The sequence below is a fragment of the Aulonocara sp. 'chitande type north' Nkhata Bay genome, linkage group LG14 (genome assembly GCF_057382095.1).
Source record: "Aulonocara sp. 'chitande type north' Nkhata Bay isolate Kocher_YH1m ecotype deep benthic linkage group LG14, A_spYH_male_GT1.1, whole genome shotgun sequence".
Classification (NCBI taxonomy): Eukaryota; Metazoa; Chordata; class Actinopteri; order Cichliformes; family Cichlidae; genus Aulonocara; species Aulonocara sp. 'chitande type north' Nkhata Bay.
In genome coordinates, this window is record NC_141357.1 from 595,416 (window position 1) to 614,801 (window position 19,386).

The 19,386-nt window shown below is 46.5% G+C and overlaps 3 protein-coding genes across 4 annotated transcripts in view; all 3 read left to right on the forward strand.

Annotated features, from left to right (window-relative positions):
* Positions 1 to 3,616, forward strand: part of ubash3bb (ubiquitin associated and SH3 domain containing Bb) — a 46,300-nt gene extending 42,684 nt beyond the window's left edge. For both annotated transcript variants that reach the window (XM_086260480.1, XM_086260481.1), the window contains exon 14: positions 1,204 to 3,616. In XM_086260480.1, coding sequence (XP_086116606.1) covers positions 1,204 to 1,341 — 138 coding nt within the window. In that variant the 3' untranslated portion in view covers positions 1,342 to 3,616. The remainder of the gene's footprint in view (positions 1 to 1,203) is intronic.
* A 7,975-nt stretch (positions 3,617 to 11,591) lies between these two features.
* On the forward strand, positions 11,592 to 13,016 carry LOC147313812 (uncharacterized). Its single transcript, XM_086262681.1, has one exon. It carries the CDS (start codon positions 11,592 to 11,594, stop codon positions 13,014 to 13,016), a length of 1,425 nt encoding a protein of 474 aa, XP_086118807.1.
* Positions 13,017 to 13,549: 533 nt separating this feature from the next.
* On the forward strand, positions 13,550 to 18,153 carry LOC147313813 (uncharacterized). Its single transcript, XM_086262682.1, has 5 exons — positions 13,550 to 13,856; positions 15,252 to 15,304; positions 16,304 to 16,349; positions 16,815 to 17,118; positions 17,607 to 18,153. The coding sequence occupies exons 1-5, from the start codon at positions 13,550 to 13,552 to the stop codon at positions 18,151 to 18,153; spliced, it is 1,257 nt and encodes a 418-aa protein (XP_086118808.1).
* Positions 18,154 to 19,386: the final 1,233 nt, after the last annotated feature.

A 19,386-nucleotide genomic window follows, 5' to 3' on the forward strand; every position in this document is an offset into this window, starting at 1 on the left:
TGCCCATCCATCACTGCTTCCGTCTGGCTTCCCAGCCTCCTCTCCTCCAGCCCATTTGTGCAAAAACAGGAGTGCGTTCACTGTATAGAGGGAAACACAGTCAAAGCTGTATTTCTTTGACGGGTTTTGGAGGATCAGACAATAACAAACTGTGAACGGGACATTTCTGAAATCATGTGATGAACCAACACGAGCCCTACTGTCTAACATGGTTTCAGTTTAAATAAGGAACATGTGCATTTACTCTAAATTATTTTTAGTGCCCAGCTCGCTCATGCTCAGCTCTCTGACCCGACTTGAAAAGCAGGGAAGCGACTGGAAGCTCTCATGTGCACAGTTTCTACCATCATGTCTTTGGGTTCCTACCAGACTAAACTTCCTCTTTAGATAACGTTTGTTCTCTGGGTGGCTCATTGGGGGGAAATGAGTTGATGTGTCTCACGTCACTGAGGCTTTAGTGTTTATCCAGGGTGTTAATGTGAAACAGTCAAACCAAACATGGCTGCGGAAGATTGGAAATGCCCAAATGACAACAGATAACGCAAAGTCAAAAAGTGAAGTGCGTGTGTTTCCCTCTGGTTTTACTTTGGTTTCTCTTTTCAATTAAACGGAACAAAAGAGCAGTTTTATGTGTTTTTAGCAACGGTAAACTAAACGCTGCCGTAGCTTTGTGCCATCACAGTACAGGATCTGTCCACGCTGCAGTTCATGTTCCTGATGTTGTTCACTGAGGGTCATTAACTGCTTCTCATACTCACACTGACTGTGCTGCGCTCTGCTGGATGACACTGTGAAGTATAAAACAGCTGATGATGTCAAAAAATAGGAAATAAATAAATCAGTTTGCACTAAAGTGGAAACTTAAAAGGATCAAAAAATATTCTTTATAAATAATTAATGAAACAGTAATGTGTGTTTTTGTTAAATACAAAGAAATGATACAAAGATTATTATCCTTGTATTTCCCACATTCACGTCACGTGCTCTGTTAGTGTGAGTACACATAAAACAAAGTCTTGTAACATAATATCTATGAAGTCGTGGCTTCCTTCCTGTTGGAGGTTAAATGAGGAGCGCTACATTTGGAAACACGGGAAAATCCAGGAAACAATAATGAAAATGTTACAAAGTTTTTGTGTCGGACCGCCGTCATCTTTAATCTACTCTCCGAGTCACGTTTCCTTTGCTCTGCTTGCTCCTCAGATCCCTTACCTGGGCTTTTGCTCCTGCGAGGAGCAGGGGGACACGGGGGTGTGGCAGTTAGCGGACCCTCCCATCCTCCCCCTCACACATGGGCCAAACCACAGCTTTGACTGGAGGGAGACGCTCCTGCAAGAATGACGGCCCAAGCAGACCCTCTTAATCTGATGATGTACACACTCGGCCTGCAGTGGCACCGCCGCCCCACCCCCACCCTTCCTCCAAATACTGGAACTTTCCGCCCGTCAGCAGAGAGCGCCTCGGCTCTCTGCCCCAGGTGACAACGTTTGGCAGCGTGTGTTCGCTCAACATTAAGCACGCTCAAATATCACCCACCCAGTCTCAGGAAACGCATCAGGATCATAAGACGGCGGTTCTCTATTAAAAATGACGTTTGATTGATTTTAGTGAGAACTTAGAATTTGATCTATTGAGTTGTGACGTTAGCACGCAGTAGCATTCTGGCTATAGGTGTAAATGTTTTTGCTCAAAGCGTGAAATTACAATCAGTTTTAAACACGCCGATGTTTTTGTAGTATTACATTTGGACAGGACAAAAGATTAGTTACAGTAGACTGACCACCTCCATTTACAGTAAGTCCAAAGATTTCCCCTTGAATGGGGCAAAGAAAGGCATCAGATACTGTTTTACTCTAACTTTACAATAAACGACATCATTAAAAACATGGCTTTATGTAAACACATGTGAACACTTTTTGTTCTGCAGTGGAGTTTCTCAAAGTTTCATGAGACTGTGGGTTTGTAACCACGGAGCTCCCGATCAGAACAACAGCGTAGTGTTATTGGAGCTTTCATGGAGTTGGCGTCCCGTGTCCTGCCGCTGCCACGTCACCAGCTGAGGTAGAACGTTTACGCCACACCTCGTAGTCTTCGTCACACCCTCCCGATGCCCCCGTACAATGCATCCCCCCACTGTCGTCTCCATATGTAGCACACTGAGGACAGCGGTGTCTCTGCAGCAACATCACGACCTGCAATACCGACAATCACAAAGTAGCTTCTTAATTCTGGTCCAGCAGCAGTTTGTTGTTCAGACGTTCTCAGCGATCAGAAACGTCTTCCACTTTTATTTGTATTTATTTATAAGCCTTTATTGTTACAAGCAAAAATAATAAAAACAGCATGCAAGAACTTATGCTCTGTATCTCAGGTGTTGACTACATTTAAGACACACACAGTGTGTGTGTGGTCTGAAAACTGTTCCACTGATTGACTGTGATGTTGCCCCTGTCTAAGATTAAACTGATGTACCAACTGCCATCAGCAGCTGTAGCAGAAACGACATATTCACACATCTGCTCTTTCATCCCGCTGCGTTTGGGGAATCCTGGCTCATGCTGCCAATGCAAAATGAGTTCCCACTGCAATGTAATGCTGGCGTCTTCGTGCATACTAGCAAAGTAGTCTGCGTTGTTCCAAGTGCAGAGCAGCTTCCATTGCTAACACGAGAGCTAAGGCTGCGTTCACATACAGCATCATGGTGTTCATCACCAACGCCACAGGAATAGCTCGACAGTTTGAAAAAAGGCTTCTCAGCGCTGATCATTTTAAAGGGTCTCTGTGTAGAAACGTGTGTGCGGAGAGTTCAGCCAAGACTCAACCAACGTTTAGGAGAACTGCTCCTTTAAAGAAGCAGTTTGGCACAGCTGGCAAGTGTAGCCGTTCCCTGCACTCCAGCTGCACGGCTGCCATGTCTGCTACAGACAACAGAGCTCCACTCACATCACAGGTAAAAGCAGCTGAAACCAGTACGGTGGATAAAGAGAATTCAAGACTAATAACAGCATTTGGTGATTTAATAACCTGTTATATGCTTGACTTGTTCTAAACTGTTTCTGTTTTGTAAACTGTATCACTTTCAGATTTTTAAACCGGGATAATCCCTGATTGACTAGCATTTGTCAAACTGTAAATTATGAAGAGCTAACAATGAATTTTGCTCTCAGAGTAAAGAAAGAAGCTGCAGGAACATATCTGCGTTGTAAAAACCGTATGACCAGTCTGCAATGAAACCTCTCAGTGAGAAGCATCAGTCAGGAGGAACATAGCAGCGGCGACACGACGCGATGCTCGTGAAAACTTCACATCAGACCCGCTAAGCACTTGTAGCATTGCTGAGTTCAGTCACTGCACAGTGGTCACAGATGCAAATGTGTGAGGGAAGAGTCACTGCTCCCACACGAATGTGAAAGTTTCTTCCTGTTTAATAAACGTCAGACATTCAGGAGCAACATAAAGTCTTAATCTGTGTGAAAAGTGACGAGGAAGAAGCCATGGTGTTCCTTTACTCTTTATTTATTGTCTGATTATATCACCAGATGTGTACAGCAATTAATTTAAAGAAATGTTGGCCTGTAATTTAAACTCTGTGTGTGTGTGCGTGTCTGTGTGTGCGTGTGTGTATGTCTGTGCGTGCGTGTGTGTATGTCTGTGCGTGCGTGTGTGTGTCTGTGCGTGCGTGCGTGTGTATGTCTGTGCGTGCGTGTGTGTGTCTGTGCGTGCGTGCGTGTATGTCTGTGCGTGCGTGTATGTCTGTGCGTGCGTGCGTGTATGTCTGTGCGTGCGTGTATGTCTGTGCGTGCGTGTGTGTATGTCTGCGCGTGCGTGCGTGCGTGTATGTCTGTGCGTGCGTGCGTGTATGTCTGTGCGTGCGTGTGTATGTCTGTGCGTGCGTGTGTGTATGTCTGTGTGTGTGTGTGTGTATGTCTGTGCGTGCGTGTGTATGTCTGTGCGTGCGTGCGTGTATGTCTGTGCGTGCGTGCGTGTATGTCTGTGCGTGCGTGCGTGTGTATGTCTGTGCGTGCGTGTGTATGTCTGTGCGTGCGTGTGTGTATGTCTGTGCGTGTGTGTGTGTATGTCTGTGCGTGCGTGTGTATGTCTGTGCGTGCGTGTGTGTATGTCTGTGCGTGCGTGTGTATGTCTGTGCGTGCGTGTGTATGTCTGTGCGTGCGTGTATGTCTGTGCGTGCGTGTGTGTGCGTGTATGTCTGTGCGTGCGTGTGTGTGTCTGTGCGTGCGTGTGTATGTCTGTGCGTGCGTGTGTGTGTGTGTATGTCTGTGCGTGCGTGTGTGTGTATGTCTGTGCGTGCGTGTGTATGTCTGTGCGTGCGTGTGTGTATGTCTGTGCGTGCGTGTGTATGTCTGTGCGTGCGTGTGTATGTCTGTGTGTGCGTGTATGTCTGTGCGTGCGTGTGTGTGCGTGTATGTCTGTGCGTGCGTGTGTGTGTCTGTGCGTGCGTGTGTATGTCTGTGCGTGCATGTGTGTGTGTGTATGTCTGTGCGTGCGTGTGTGTGTATGTCTGTGCGTGCGTGTGTGTATGTCTGTGTGTGTGTGTGTGTATGTCTGTGCGTGCGTGTATGTCTGTGCGTGCGTGTGTGTATGTCTGCGCGTGCGTGCGTGCGTGTATGTCTGTGCGTGCGTGCGTGTATGTCTGTGCGTGCGTGTGTGTATGTCTGTGCGTGCGTGTGTGTATGTCTGTGTGTGCGTGTGTGTATGTCTGCGCGTGCGTGCGTGCGTGTATGTCTGTGCGTGCGTGCGTGTATGTCTGTGCGTGCGTGTGTATGTCTGTGCGTGCGTGTGTGTATGTCTGTGCGTGCGTGTGTATGTCTGTGCGTGCGTGCGTGTATGTCTGTGCGTGCGTGCGTGTATGTCTGTGCATGCGTGTGTGTATGTCTGTGTGTGTGTGTGTGTATGTCTGTGCGTGCGTGTGTATGTCTGTGCGTGCGTGCGTGTATGTCTGTGCGTGCGTGCGTGTATGTCTGTGCATGCGTGTGTGTATGTCTGTGTGTGTGTGTGTGTATGTCTGTGCGTGCGTGTGTATGTCTGTGCGTGCGTGCGTGTATGTCTGTGTGTGCGTGTATGTCTGTGCGTGCGTGTATGTCTGTGCGTGCATGTGTGTGTGTGTATGTCTGTGCGTGCGTGCGTGTATGTCTGTGCGTGCGTGCGTGTATGTCTGTGCGTGCGTGTGTATGTCTGTGCGTGTGTGTATGTCTGTGCGTGCGTGTATGTCTGTGCGTGCGTGCGTGTGTATGTCTGTGCGTGCGTGTGTATGTCTGTGCGTGCGTGTGTGTATGTCTGTGCGTGTGTGTGTGTATGTCTGTGCGTGCGTGTGTATGTCTGTGCGTGCGTGTGTGTATGTCTGTGCGTGCGTGTGTATGTCTGTGCGTGCGTGTGTATGTCTGTGCGTGCGTGTATGTCTGTGCGTGCGTGTGTGTGCGTGTATGTCTGTGCGTGCGTGTGTGTGTCTGTGCGTGCGTGTGTATGTCTGTGCGTGCATGTGTGTGTGTGTATGTCTGTGCGTGCGTGTGTGTGTATGTCTGTGCGTGCGTGTGTATGTCTGTGCGTGCGTGTGTGTATGTCTGTGCGTGCGTGTGTATGTCTGTGTGTGCGTGTATGTCTGTGCGTGCGTGTGTGTGCGTGTATGTCTGTGCGTGCGTGTGTGTGTGTGTATGTCTGTGCGTGCGTGTGTGTGTATGTCTGTGCGTGCGTGTGTATGTCTGTGCGTGCGTGTGTGTATGTCTGTGCGTGCGTGTGTATGTCTGTGTGTGCGTGTATGTCTGTGCGTGCGTGTGTGTGCGTGTATGTCTGTGCGTGCGTGTGTGTGTCTGTGCGTGCGTGTGTATGTCTGTGCGTGCATGTGTGTGTGTGTATGTCTGTGCGTGCGTGTGTGTGTATGTCTGTGCGTGCGTGTGTGTATGCCTGTGCGTGCGTGTGTGTATGTCTGTGCGTGTGTGTGTGTGTGTGTGTATGTCTGTGCGTGGCTGTGTGTATGTCTGTGCGTGCGTGTGTGTGTGTGTATGTCTGTGCGTGCGTGCTTGTGTGTCTGTGTGTGCGTGTGTGTATGTCTGTGCGTGCGTGCGTGCGTGTATGTCTGTGCGTGCGTGCGTGCGTGCGTGCGTGTATGTCTGTGCGTGTGTGTATGTCTGTGCGTGCGTGCGTGTATGTCTGTGCGTGCGTGTATGTCTGTGCGTGCGTGCGTGTATGTCTGTGCGTGTGTGTATGTCTGTGCGTGCGTGCGTGCGTGCGTGTATGTCTGTGCGTGCGTGCGTGCGTGCGTGTATGTCTGTGCGTGCGTGCGTGTATGTCTGTGCGTGCGTGCGTGCGTGCGTGTATGTCTGTGCGTGCGTGTGTGTATGTCTGTGCGTGCGTGTGTGTATGTCTGTGCGTGCGTGCGTGTATGTCTGTGCGTGCGTGTGTGTATGTCTGTGCGTGCGTGCGTGCGTGCGTGCGTGTATGTCTGTGCGTGCGTGTGTGTATGTCTGTGCGTGCGTGTGTGTATGTCTGTGCGTGCGTGCGTGTATGTCTGTGCGTGCGTGTGTGTATGTCTGTGCGTGCGTGCGTGCGTGCGTGTATGTCTGTGCGTGCGTGTGTGTATGTCTGTGCGTGCGTGTGTGTATGTCTGTGCGTGTGTGCGTGTATGTCTGTGCGTGCGTGCGTGCGTGTATGTCTGTGCGTGCGTGTGTGTGTGTGTGTATGTCTGTGCGTGCGTGTGTGTGTGTATGTCTGTGCGTGTGTGTGTGTGTGTGTGTGTATGTCTGTGCGTGCGTGTGTGTGTGTGTGTATGTCTGTGCGTGCGTGTATGTGTGTGTATGTCTGTGCGTGCGTGCGTGTGTGCGTGTATGTCTGTGCGTGCGTGCGTGTGTGTATGTCTGTGCTTGCGTGTGTGTGTGTATGTCTGTGCGTGCGTGCGTGTGTGTATGTCTGTGCGTGCGTGTGTATGTCTGTGCGTGCGTGTGTGTATGTCTGTGCGTGCGTGTGTATGTCTGTGCATGCGTGTGTGTGTGTGTGTGTGTGTATGTCTGTGCGTGCGTGCGTGTGTGTGTGTGTATGTCTGTGCGTGCGTGTATGTCTGTGCGTGTGTGTGTCTGTGCGTGTGTGTGTCTGTGCGTGCGTGTGTATGTCTGTGCGTGCGTGTGTGTGTGTCTGTGCATGTGTGTGTCTGTGCGTGCGTGTGTGTGTCTGTGCGTGTGTGTGTCTGTGCGTGCGTGTGTATGTCTGTGCATGTCTGTGTGTGTGTGTGCATGTCTGTGTGTGCATGTCTGTGTGTGCGTGTCTGTGCGTATGTCTGTGTGCATGTCTGTGTGTGTGTGTGTGTGTGCATGTCTGTGTGCATGTCTGTGTGTGCGTCCATGTCTGTGTGTGCATGTCTGTGTGTGTGTCTCTGTCTCGTGCTGAGGTATAAAGAGCAGCTGTGCTTTTTAACGGCTGTAATATTTTCACAGTGATTCGTGTGTGAGCGTCAGCCTACAACTGAACGATGATCCTTTGTGTTTTGTTCTGATGGAAGCTGAAAGAGAAACCTAATTTTTCTCCATAACTGAAGTTTTACTACATGTGTGCAAGTTATTGTCTGTTTGACTTGATTGATTTGATGCAGTTACTGTAAAGGAGAATGAGTCAAATAAAAATCAATACCTAATCGTTTTGTGAAGATTGATTGTTCATAACCAGCAAATCTGACTGAAGACTGCTGGCTCTTAAATCCGTTTAGGCTCGTATATATTGACACATTGGTACCACTTTTGTTTTTTCCTGTAATACTTATGTGATCAATAGAGGCTGCGAGAGAAAAAATGATGTCCAGCTCATGAATTTGCACAGTACTGTAATTATAGAAAAACAAGAAAATACTGTACATGCAGACCGTCCTGTACATTCGCCTCACAGTTAAAGTGTTGGTCACTCTGGGACTTTTCCCTAAAATACCTTCATCAAAATCTTTATGGCCTCATGCTCACTAAGGCCGGCGTTTTTTTCCTTTCTTAGATTCAATTAAAGTCAATTTTATTTATATAGCACCAACAACAGTCGCCGCAAGGCGCTTTATATTGTGAGGTCGACCCTACAATAATACATACAGAGAAAAACCCAACAATCATATGACCCCCTATGAACAAGCACTTTGGCAACAGTGGGAAGGAAAAACTCCCTTTTAACAGGAAGAAACCTCCGGCAGAACCAGGCTCAGGGAGGGGCGGGGCCATCTGCTGTGATTGGTTGGGGTGAGAGAAGGAAGACAAACTGGAAGCTGGTTCCACAGAAGAGGGGCCTGAAAACTGAAGGCTCTGCCTCCTGTAACACTGATGTAGCGCTAATGAATTAATACAGGCTAGGGATTGAGTGTAATTTTATGGTTATTATTAATCAGAAGATTTAGGGACGCTACTGGAGCTGATGGGCAGTAATTAATAAATACACACAACACAAAAAATGGTTTTGCAGGTACCATGTATTTAACCAAACCCCAAAAAAGAATAACAAGAAAAGGAAAACTTAAATAATCACTCCTGCTGCAGCTATCCAATTAATCAAAAACACAGTGAGGGTGCACAAAGACAACTAAACAGATTTGTCTGGCTTATACCAAGCAATACAGGTTCTCAAAAAAACCAGTTCCCCCATAAACACCACATGTTAATATCAAATCCACTGATCCACACTGAAGTCCATGAGTTTTATCTGAATGTCCATGAGAGATGTCCAAGCGCTATTGTCCATAAATGAAGGGAATGGTGTGTATGATTGCGGAAATCAGTGTATTTGGAAAATGGGACAGAGCGTTGTCTTTGATAGCTTCCTACCCAACCGGTGGAAGCGTCAATTGCAGAATGTGTCCTGCTCCTAGCCGCTCATTGGCTCGCCATCCTTTTTCATACCCCAACAAGGTTCACCTGGCCTGCATTAAATAAACAAGGCCAATAAGAAATCACAAGAATAATACAAAAATGTCAGCCAATTAAGCTAAATACATTAAGTTATTCTTGTTCCTGTGTACACAATTTATAAATAAATAAACAAACAATATATTGGTTAAATATAATATTCCTAACCAATAAGAATTTAACTGAAAACATTTCAACTGCTACATAGAATAGAATAGAATAGAATATAATTCAACTTTATTGTCATTGCACATGCACAGGTACAGGGCAACGAAATGCAGTTTGCATCCATCCAGAAGTGCTTTAGTGATATAGATATATTACAATATATATTAGCAATAATATAGATGTGTGAGTATATTACCGAAATGGGTCTATTATGGTATGTTACAATGTACACGGTATGAAGTATGTTGTGAATATTCTATAACTATAAGTATGTAGGACCCTCAAGCTCCCAGGCCTCTGGTAGAGGACCCGAGCTTGAAGGATAAACCGCCCGCAGGGGCGTGCTGGGTGTTTTATATATGTATATATATGTATATATATATATATATACACACACACACACACACACACACATATATAAATAAAATATACGAATGGGATAGAATAAATAGGAATAAAAATAAAAATACAAGTGAATTGCACATTTCAAGTATTGAGGTCTATTGCACCAAATACTAAATACTCTAGGAACAACAAGTAGGCCTGCAGTGTGAGAGTGAAGTGCTCTAATAGGGTGATATGGTACTACAAGGTCATTAAGATAAGATGGGGCCTGATTATTTAAGACCTTGTATGTGAGGAGCAGTGTCAGGGACCAAGCAGTAAGGTATAAAGGACACAGGTGTTTAATTCGAAAAAGGGGTTTTATTGAGGGAGAGGGAGGTCTGGGCCTCTTTGCTTTGCTTAGGCTGCTGCCCCCGCGACCCGGTCCCGGATAAAGCGGATGAAGATGGATGGATGGATGGGTTTTATTGACCCAAAAGTATGAAAAGATATTTTTGTCAGCCTGGCTACAGAGCTGAAGAGAAACCTGGGGTTGTTCTTATTTTCTTCAATCAGTGATGAATAGTAAGATGTTCTGGCTTTGCGGAGGGCTTTCTTATAAAGCAGCAAACTATTTCTCCAGGCTAAATGATGATCCTCTAAATTTGTGACACGCCATTTCCTCTCCAGATTACGAGTCATCTGCTTTAGGGTACGTGTTTGAGAATTATTCCACGGAGTCAGGTACTTCTGATTAGAGACCTTAGTTTTCACTGGAGCTACAGTATCCAGAGTCGTACGTAGTGAGGAGGTGAAATTATTAACAAGATAATCGACCTCTGTTGGGGTAGCGTTCAGATAGCTGCTCTGCTCTGTGTTGGTACAGGGCATTGAAGATGATAACAGTGGGTGGATTATATTCTTAAACTTAGTTACAGTGCTTTCAGAAAGACATCTACTGTGATAAAGTCTACTCTCCACCGCTGTGTAATCAATTATTGTAAAAGTAAATGTTATCAGGAAATGATCAGACAGGAGAGGGTTTTCAGGAAACACTGTTAAATGTTCAGGTTCGATGCCATATGTTAAAACAAGATCTAGAGTGTGATTAAAGTGGTGGGTGGGTTCTTTTACATTTTGAGAGAAACCAATTGAGTCTAATAACAGATTAAATGCCATGTTGAGGCTGTCATTTTTAGCATCTACATGGATGTTAAAATCACCCACAATAATTATTTTATCTGAGCTCAGAACTAAATTAGATATAAAGTCTGAGAAATCAGGCAGAAACTCTGTGTAAGGCCCAGGTGGACGATAGATGATAACAAGTAAGACTGGTTTCTGAGTTTCACAGCTGGGGTGGACGAGGCTAAGCATCAGGCTTTCAGATGAATTAAAAGTCTGTCTTGGTCTTTCATTAATTAATAGGCTGGTGTGAAAAATTGCTGCCACACCTCCCCCTCGGCCTGTGCTTCGAGATTTCTGGTAGTTAGAATGACTCGGGGGTGTTGATTCATTTAAACTAACATAATCATCCTGCTGCAACCAGGTTTCTGTAAGGCAGAGTAAATCAATTTGTTGATCAATTATTAAGTCATGTACTAACAGAGACTTGGAGGAGAGAGACCTAATATTTAATAATCCAGATTTCACTGTTTTACTCTTTGGTTCAGATGTGGATACTGTATTGTTCTTTCTTTGTGATTGTTTATGTTTAAGTTGTTTGTTGCTGGTTTTTAGTTTGTTTTTTGTCTGTTTGGGAGCTGACACAGTCTCTATGGAGATGGGTTTTTGGGGGGGTAGCAGGAGGAGAGAAGCTGCAGAGAAGCGTGTAAGACTGCAACTCTGCTTCCTGGTCCCAACTCTGGATAGTCATATTTTGGGGGGTTTAATAAATTTGTCCATATTTCTAGAAATGAGAGCTGCTCCATCCAAAGTGGGATGGATGCCGTCTCTCCTAACAAGACCAGGTTTCCTCCAGAAGGTTTGCCAATTATCTATGAAGCCCACATCGTTTCTGGGACACCACTCAGACAGCCAGCAATTTAAGGAGAACATGCGGCTAAACATGTCACTCCTGGTCTGATTGGGGAGGGGACCAGAGAAAACACGAGCACTTCTCTCATGCATTCTGTATTAAAAGAGCCCCGACACGCGCATCCAGGCAGTTTGCCGAGGGCGCTGTCGAGTGTTGCAAAACACATGAGAAAATCAAACATGCTGAAAAACGGAGCACCGTCTGCCATAACGCAGCCCGTGGAGACTCGCGTTTCCACGGCTGTGATGATGCAGATGAGCCCGTCACCTCGCTCGCCTGTGAGAGAGGTGACGGGACGCCGAAATGGCGTATGTTTCGCGCTGCGACCACAAGGGGGCGCCAAAACGCCATATTCGGTGAAGTGGCCAGTGAGCGCTCTGTCTCTCCACATGAAGAGCTGGGCCACCTGCACTCAGTCAGCATGGGTGCTGAGGACATTGAAAAAGGGCTACAGGCTGCAATTCAGTGTCGCTCCACCACAATTCAAAGAAATTGTTTACTCCCGTGCTCCGAGCGAGTCTGCCAGTTTTCTCCTGGAGGAAATTTCCACCTTGAGAGATAAAGGAGCTATAAGAATTGTCCCTCCCGAGGAAATGCACAGCAGATTTTATTCAAGGTATTTCCTTGTGCCAAAGAAAGGGGGGAGGGGGATGAGAGCCATTCTGGATCTCCGTGCCCTGAACCGGCATTTGAGGACATACAAGTTCAGGATGTTGACGCACGCCTCGCTGCTACGGTTTGTACGAGCGGGCGACTGGTTAACATCAATCGACCTGAGGGATGCTTATTTCCACATCCCCATATATCCCCCACACCGAAAGTATCTGAGATTTGCTTTCCAGGGGATGGCATACGAGTTTGTAGTCCTGCCTTTTGGTCTCTCACTGAGCCCAAGGGTGTTTGTGAAATGCACCGAGGCAGCAGTGGCCCCACTCAGGAAAAAGGGCATTCGGGTGGCCACGTACATCGACGATTGGCTGGTGGCAGCCCCAACCCGCCAGGGAGCGACTTGTCACACAAATGCTCTCATACAGGGGTCCCCCAAGTTACACACGCTGGCACACAGACTGATAGTCTGGAGCAGTGTTCACCAGCTGTCACTGAGAGCAACTCACGTGTCGGGGATCTTGAACTTTGGAGCAGATCTTCTCTCCAGGGGCAACCCGCTGTATGGGGACTGGAAGCTTCACCCGGAGGTGGTGAAGCAGATCTGGCTGCGATTTGGTCTGGCGACCGTGGACGTTTATGCATCCAGGGAGGATGCTCAGTGTCCCCTGTTTTACTCGCTGAACGATCAGAGAGCTCCACTCGGGGTGGATGCTCTAGCTCACGAGTGGCCGAGAACCCTCCTCTATGCTTTTCCCCCAGTGGCCCTCATTTCTCCAACTCTGGCCAGAGTGAGGGAGAGAAGTCACTATATGATCCTGATAGCCCCGCACTGGCCAGGGAAACACTGGCTGGCGGAGATTTTTCAGCAGCTGTGCAGCCCACCTTGGCTGTTACCACTACGCAGAGACCTCCTGTCTCAGGCACAGGGGGAAATATTCCACCCCCACCCAGAGAGGCTGGCTCTGTGGGCTTGGCCCGTGAGTGGTTTAACCTGAACACGGTGGGGCTCCCTCATAGTGTTATCGACACTATTCAGTGTTCTAGAGCATCGTCTACTCGGACGCTATATGAGCATAAGTGGCATGTGTTTGAAAGCTGGTGCTTAGAATCACAGGCCATCTCTTTTCAGTGCTCGGTGGCTGTGATTCTGTCATTTCTTCAGGCCCTGATTGATAAGGGTAAAGCCTTCTCCACCATCAAGGTGTATTTGGCAGCAATTTCAGCCTGCCATATTGGTTTTGAGGGAAAGACTGTTGGCCAGCATCCCTTAATATGCCGTTTCATGAAGGGTGCACGGCGTAAATTGCCTACGTCTAGGCCATTGGCTCCATCATGGGACCTTCCCACAGTATTGGCTGCGCTCTCCTGTTGCCCATTCGAACCCCTGGAACAGGTTGAGTTGAAATTTCTGTCCTTGAAGACGGCTCTTTTAATTGCTTTAGCTTCTGCTAAACGTGTGGGAGAGATACACGCTCTCTCAGTGCATCAGTCATGCATTCAGTTCTCCTCGGATAATACGTGGGTCTGTATGCGGCTCAACCCTGCCTTTGTCCCGAAGGTTGTCGGCACATGTTCCCCTATAGAACTGCCGGCCTTTTGCCCACCGCCTTTCTTCTCAGAGGAGCAACGGCGGCTGCATACCTTGTGTCCAGTCCGTGCTCTGCGCATTTACATGGACCGAACCCAGAGTGTCAGACAAAGTGACCAGCTGTTCGTGTCCTGGGCTAAACCACATATGGGAAAGCCTGTGTCTAAACAGCGCCTCTCCCATTGGATAGTAGGGGCAATTGCCTTGGCCTATACTAGCAGGGGCCTTCAGCCCCCTGCTGGCTTACGTGCGCATTCCACTAGAGGTCTGGTGACCTCATGGGCTCTCTTTAGGGGAGTTTCTATTCAGGAGGTGTGTGCAGCTGCATGCTGGACCTCACCTCATACATTTGCTAGGTTTTACAGGTTAGATGTGACAGCACCTAACCTAGCACATTCGGTCCTCAGTGCAGGTTCTTCCCGGGTGGGGGCCTCTCCCCTGTGAAGTGCTGTTGGGGACAGTTGTCTTCTTAACAGGCATGTCTGGCAATCCGGGAGTCAGTATTTCTCCCATAGTGAGACACGAAACGAATGCTATGAAAGAGAACTTAAGGTTATGTATATAACCCCGGTTCTCTGAGTAGCATGAGTGAGTGTCTCACCAGACCGCCCTCCTTGCTATGGAAGCGAGGAAGAGGTGGGCTTGTTTTGAATGACATCTGACGCTATGTCAGCCTATTATATAGGGAGGCACTGGCCCCTCCTGACATGGGCGTCACCTAGCCAGCCTGTAAGGGCTGGCGTAATGGTATTTGAGCTTCTGAAGAGGTCACGCAGGAGGCGTTCCCATAGTGAGACACTCACTCATGCTACTCAGAGAACCGGGGTTATATACATAACCTTAAGTTTCAACCTGAGTTTCATGTGACGTCAGAGAACGACGGCTAAACAGTCAGCTGGAGGTCTGACTAACCTGCACGCGTACGTGACATCAGAGGCTGCGTCCGTTTATATGACGCCTAAGCCATCACTCAAACTTATCTCAGGACACACGCTTTTTTGCTCACAGTCATTTGTGGTGTCGCTGACTTCCTGTGGTCTCCACATCACTGCTAGCTGTTTCCTACATGGACGCAGTTTAAGTCTACATTCTAGTAAAAGTGTGTTTTTCTGTTACATTTGTCAATATAACTCTACAAATCTCTGTTTCTACGATACAGTTTCAACTGAGGGAAACGACTTTTCTATGTTAAACTGTATAAAAGCGACCACGACGCTATTTCTGAAGTCCAAATCCCTGAGAGAGGAGTGTTCCTGCCTCCACCATCCTGGTTACAAAACCAGGATGTGACGAGGAGGGGCAAGTCTGACTGTGAGACCACATCCCGGCTGGTTGGGTTGTTAATCATGAGCTGCTAACATAGTATGTCCAAGTTTTATTAAAAATAGTTCATATGTGTATTCAGGCGGACAGTGATCACTGAGGCTGAGACAGAAACCTGTTTCACAGAGTCTCCTGTAGAAGCAGACTGCTTTTCTTCACAGCTGTTACCTCACAAAGATTGCAGGCTTAAGCATTTCCACACTGGCTTCATTTGTCCCACCCAGAAGCTCCGTCCATGTTTTATATACCATCTATGGTCCATATGGCATTATTAATGTGTTACTATGGCAGCTTCCTTACAGTCAGTTTTCATTCGCAGTGAATGATGTGAGCGAGAGGAAGGATGAGGGGCAGCCCGACCAAACAAGAAAAGTACGTTGAGAAAATGATTCCCCGTCAGAAGTATTAGAAGTCAGCAATACTTCTGTGAACATCAAATTCAAATTCAAATTCAAATTCAAATTTTTATTTGTTACGTACACAGTCATACACAGTACGATATGCAGTGAAATGCTTGGACAACTGCTCGTGACCTAAAGAAAACAAAAAAGGAAAAGGCTATGAATAAGATAGGAAATAAATATGAAAAATTAAAAAGGGTAAATTTAACTGGGAAAGAATAAGATAAAATATATAAATTAAAGTTGAAAATAAAATAACTGTACAACAAAATACACAATATAGAACTATATAAGAATGTATGAAGAAATATAAATAAATATATACACAATAACAGCAGCTGTACAAGTATTAACTGGAAATGAAGAATATAATGTCCAGTGTTGTGCGATCCACATTATGTCTTGTGCAGTGCAAATATGCTTAAAGTGATTTAAGTAATGAAGTGAAACAATGTCCAGAAAGTCCAGTGTGTGTGTAAGAACCATATGTGTGGGTCAGTACTGTGTGGTGGTGTGATTGAGAGACCGTATCGCCTGCGGGAAGAAGCTCCTCCTCAGTCTCTCTGTGTTGGTCTTCAGGGAGCGGAATCGCTTTCCTGACCTCAGCAGAGAGAACAGTCTGTTGTTGGGATGGCTGAGGTCCTTCACCATCTTCCTGGCCTTGGTCCGGCACCGCCTGCTGTAGATTGAGTGCAGGTCAGGGAGCTCGGAGCGGATGGTGCGCTCAGCTGATCGCACAACCCTCTGTAGAGCTCGTCTGTCCTGCATGGTGCTGTTCCCGAACCAGGTTAAGATGTTTCCCGCCAGGATGCTCTCTATGGTGCACGAGTAAAAGTTCCTGAGCACCTTGGAGGGCAGTTGGAAGTCTCTCAAGCGTCTGAGGTGGTAGAGACGCTGACGGGCCTTCACTCCAACAAACGTCACTCGTTGGCTGATATTAGTTGTTTTGTGTTGACTGTGATGTGTTCAGAGGAAAGAGAGCGAGCAGGAGAAAACAGGCAGAACAGAACGACCAGGTAAGGTAGAGTTTTACAGGGACAAATATTGATCATTTTTACTGTTATTAAACCAACCTAAGATGGATTCTGTGTAAAATGTGAATAAATCTAGGATACAGTGATTTGAAGATTTCATAAATGCATTTTGTATTTCCAATCGAACGTGGAAAGAAAACCAAATGTTTAAAAATTTGATACAGCAGCATCAAATCGTAAGACGGCTGGAAAAGGTATGAAAAAAACAAAGAGCTTGAGAAACGTAAACATGAGCAGAGGTTTACCAATCAAAGGAAACAAGAATAATGTTCAGTGTGAAGACTTAAACTCATGTGGCTGTAGCAGAAGTCAACACTGGGCACCCCCAGAAGGCCCTCACTCCATAGCTCTGGGGGACTAGTTGTGTTTTGTGCAGTTGAAATAGGAACAGCTAATGTGGTCATAAAAAGCTTTTTAACCATTTTATGGCCCTTTTCATGTTCGTAGAGCTGCAAAATGAAACCTACTCTCCACTGCTGGCTCCAGAGGATCCTCAACCACAACCAGAACCGTCACCAATCAAGGATCAAAGGTTCCTCCTTTTCTCACACAAATACAACAGCATAGCTAACCATGTGCAGGCTGGCCTCGATAACAGAGTGCTGGCCCTCTACAAGAAGTCCAAAGTCTTCAAAAACAACTTGCCACATCTTGGAAAACTCTGTGTCCCCTCTGAGCACCATCCTAACCCACAGTCCTGCTCCTCCACACTTCAGACTAATGCTGCTGAGAGCGGGTTGAAAGGTGGACTGTACAGCTCCTGTCACGGTCCCCGTGCCTGCTCGGCTGGCCCTGTGTGGCTACATGTTATGTTTTGTCTTTTCTCTCTCTCCTCTCTCTCTGCTCGCTGCCTGGGCGGAGCTCATTGTGAGCTCCCGGCCTCCACCACCTGTAGGCAATCACCTGTGGCTCCTCACCCTGTTTGCTCCCGCTACTTAAGGCAGTGACTGAGAGCACCTCGCCGCTGGACTATTGAATAACGCTCGTCAGTGCTACTTTAGCCTCAGCCAGTTTTGAGCTCTGTCCGTAAAAGTTCCGTGCTAACCCTTGTTCTCTGTATGCAGATTTCTCGTGTTTTGGTTTGGAGACTCTGGACGCTTTTCCCGACCCCGCTCTGCACCCCTGGGAACCCTGGCCCCCTTCTCCCTCACCTGTATATAGTGCACCTGGAGTGTGTAAATAAACCTGTTTTTCTGAGACTACAGTCTGCGCCGAGTCCTCCCTGCTCCTCCGTGACAGCTCCCCTGCCAATGTGCCCTCACGCTCCATAGTCCAGGCCACTTGTCTGGGGGGAAGTCTAAGCAGTGACTTGGGTAGTGACCCAACATTTAATAGTACAGTGTCCGCTGCTCATATTCAGCGCTCCACACAGCTGCTCCAAACCTCGGGACCAAGCATGGCCGAGTGGAGAAACAACCTGTACAAACTCATCTCTCTGCATGGATTCCAGTCTGCACGGGCAGCACGTTTACACATTTCAGAGCACGCACACACATTTGCTACTGACGTGCAGCTCGTGGCAGATATTCCCCCACCTCAACCTCAGCTGGCAGCAGCACATCAGAGGGTGGTTCAGAAAATCGAGCTGAAAGACACCGTAGAGACAGCCGTCGGTTGCTTCTACCGTATCATTCCAGTGAGTTCCCAGCACAACTTTGTCACTGCACAGCTCTGCGGAAAGACCCGGTATGGACGCCTGGAGTTTGGTTGGACGAGGGGATGTGAGGAAGAAAAGCTGCTCAGGGTGTCATCACGCAAGTCGAGGGACCACAGAGCGGAAGATTAAAACTGTGTTGTCCCATTAAATGTGAACATAACATGTGGTACATTCGATTTTGTCTAAATGTGCTGATTCTGATGCTGTTAGCTTCACTTTCTTTATCAACACAACACAGGATACATCCTAGGGACTAATCCTGCCGCTTTTCTGTCAAACCCAAATCTTCCACAGCAAACTCCCACGAAATGTAGACACCACAGAATGGCACTGTTTATGTTTCCAAGATAATATATCGGGAGGTTTTTGTTCGTTTGTCCTCGAACCACCAGCGGGTATCCATTTGGAGCTCTGAGTGAAATGTGTCTTAGACGCTGCGCTCTGGACTTACATTCACATCGTCAGTGAATGAAAACAGCTAGGGCTGAACGATTATGGAAAATAATCTAATTGCGATTTTTTGCCCCAATATTGCGATTGCGATGCGATATGCGATTATTTTTTAAGGTATTTGTCTTCTGTATTATTAAACAAAGACAAGCAATACATCATATAGTATGGCCAATACTATATTACATTAATTTTAAACTGTTCTTTCCTGGAAGACAGACCTCTGTTATGATGACATGAGGTGATGACTGACATTTTTATTTAACTTCTTCAATCACAACAGTATATTTGAACATACACAATAGTTTATTTTTAGCTTACAAACATCTGAGCATAAAGTGCTGACAAGGAACCCTGGTGTAAACATTAAAATGAAAGTCAGTACAATGTGCAGATTGCAGAAATATACATAAACAAAATCAGTGGCTTTACCACACTCAGTTTTTCGACAAACTACTAGACAGTCATTCAATTAAAAAATAATATTAAATAAATAAAACTAATAAATAAAAAATACACACATCTTACTGATCTCTGCAGTCAGTAACATTACACATAAAGTGCAAACATAATAGCAATTGTATAAACACACACACAAACACACCTTTAAAGTTTAAAGGCGTGAAATTGGACGGTCTAGTTCTGATTAGCGTCACCGCTGTCTCGGTGGAGTTTAATAAACTCGGCCGTCTGCTTCTTGCTATCTAAAATATAACCAGACACTGGTGTAAATTCTCGACTGTCTCATACTTCTGTTTAATAAGTTTTCTGTTTGACGTTTAGTCAGCTGTGTGAAAACCAAGGAGGAACCCACCCGGGGGATTAATAAAGTTTTATTTTATCTAATCTAATAACTTTAATCTCAGCCAAACCGATTTACTCACGAACAAACAAAACACTGAAAAAAGCCCA

What these genes read in the sequence shown, in the direction of transcription:
- LOC147313812 (XM_086262681.1), top strand. Translation starts at nt 11,592, where the DNA reads ATGCTGAAAAACGGAGCACCGTCTGCCATAACGCAGCCCGTGGAGACT.
- LOC147313813 (XM_086262682.1), top strand. Translation starts at nt 13,550, where the DNA reads ATGCGGCTCAACCCTGCCTTTGTCCCGAAGGTTGTCGGCACATGTTCC. An exon ending in TCAGCCCCCTGCTGGCTTAC is followed by an intron (nt 13,857 to 15,251) that starts GTGCGCATTCCA and finishes TTTCATTCGCAG; the next exon opens with TGAATGATGTGAGCGAGAGG. An exon ending in AGCGGGTTGAAAGGTGGACT is followed by an intron (nt 17,119 to 17,606) that starts GTACAGCTCCTG and finishes CCTCCGTGACAG; the next exon opens with CTCCCCTGCCAATGTGCCCT.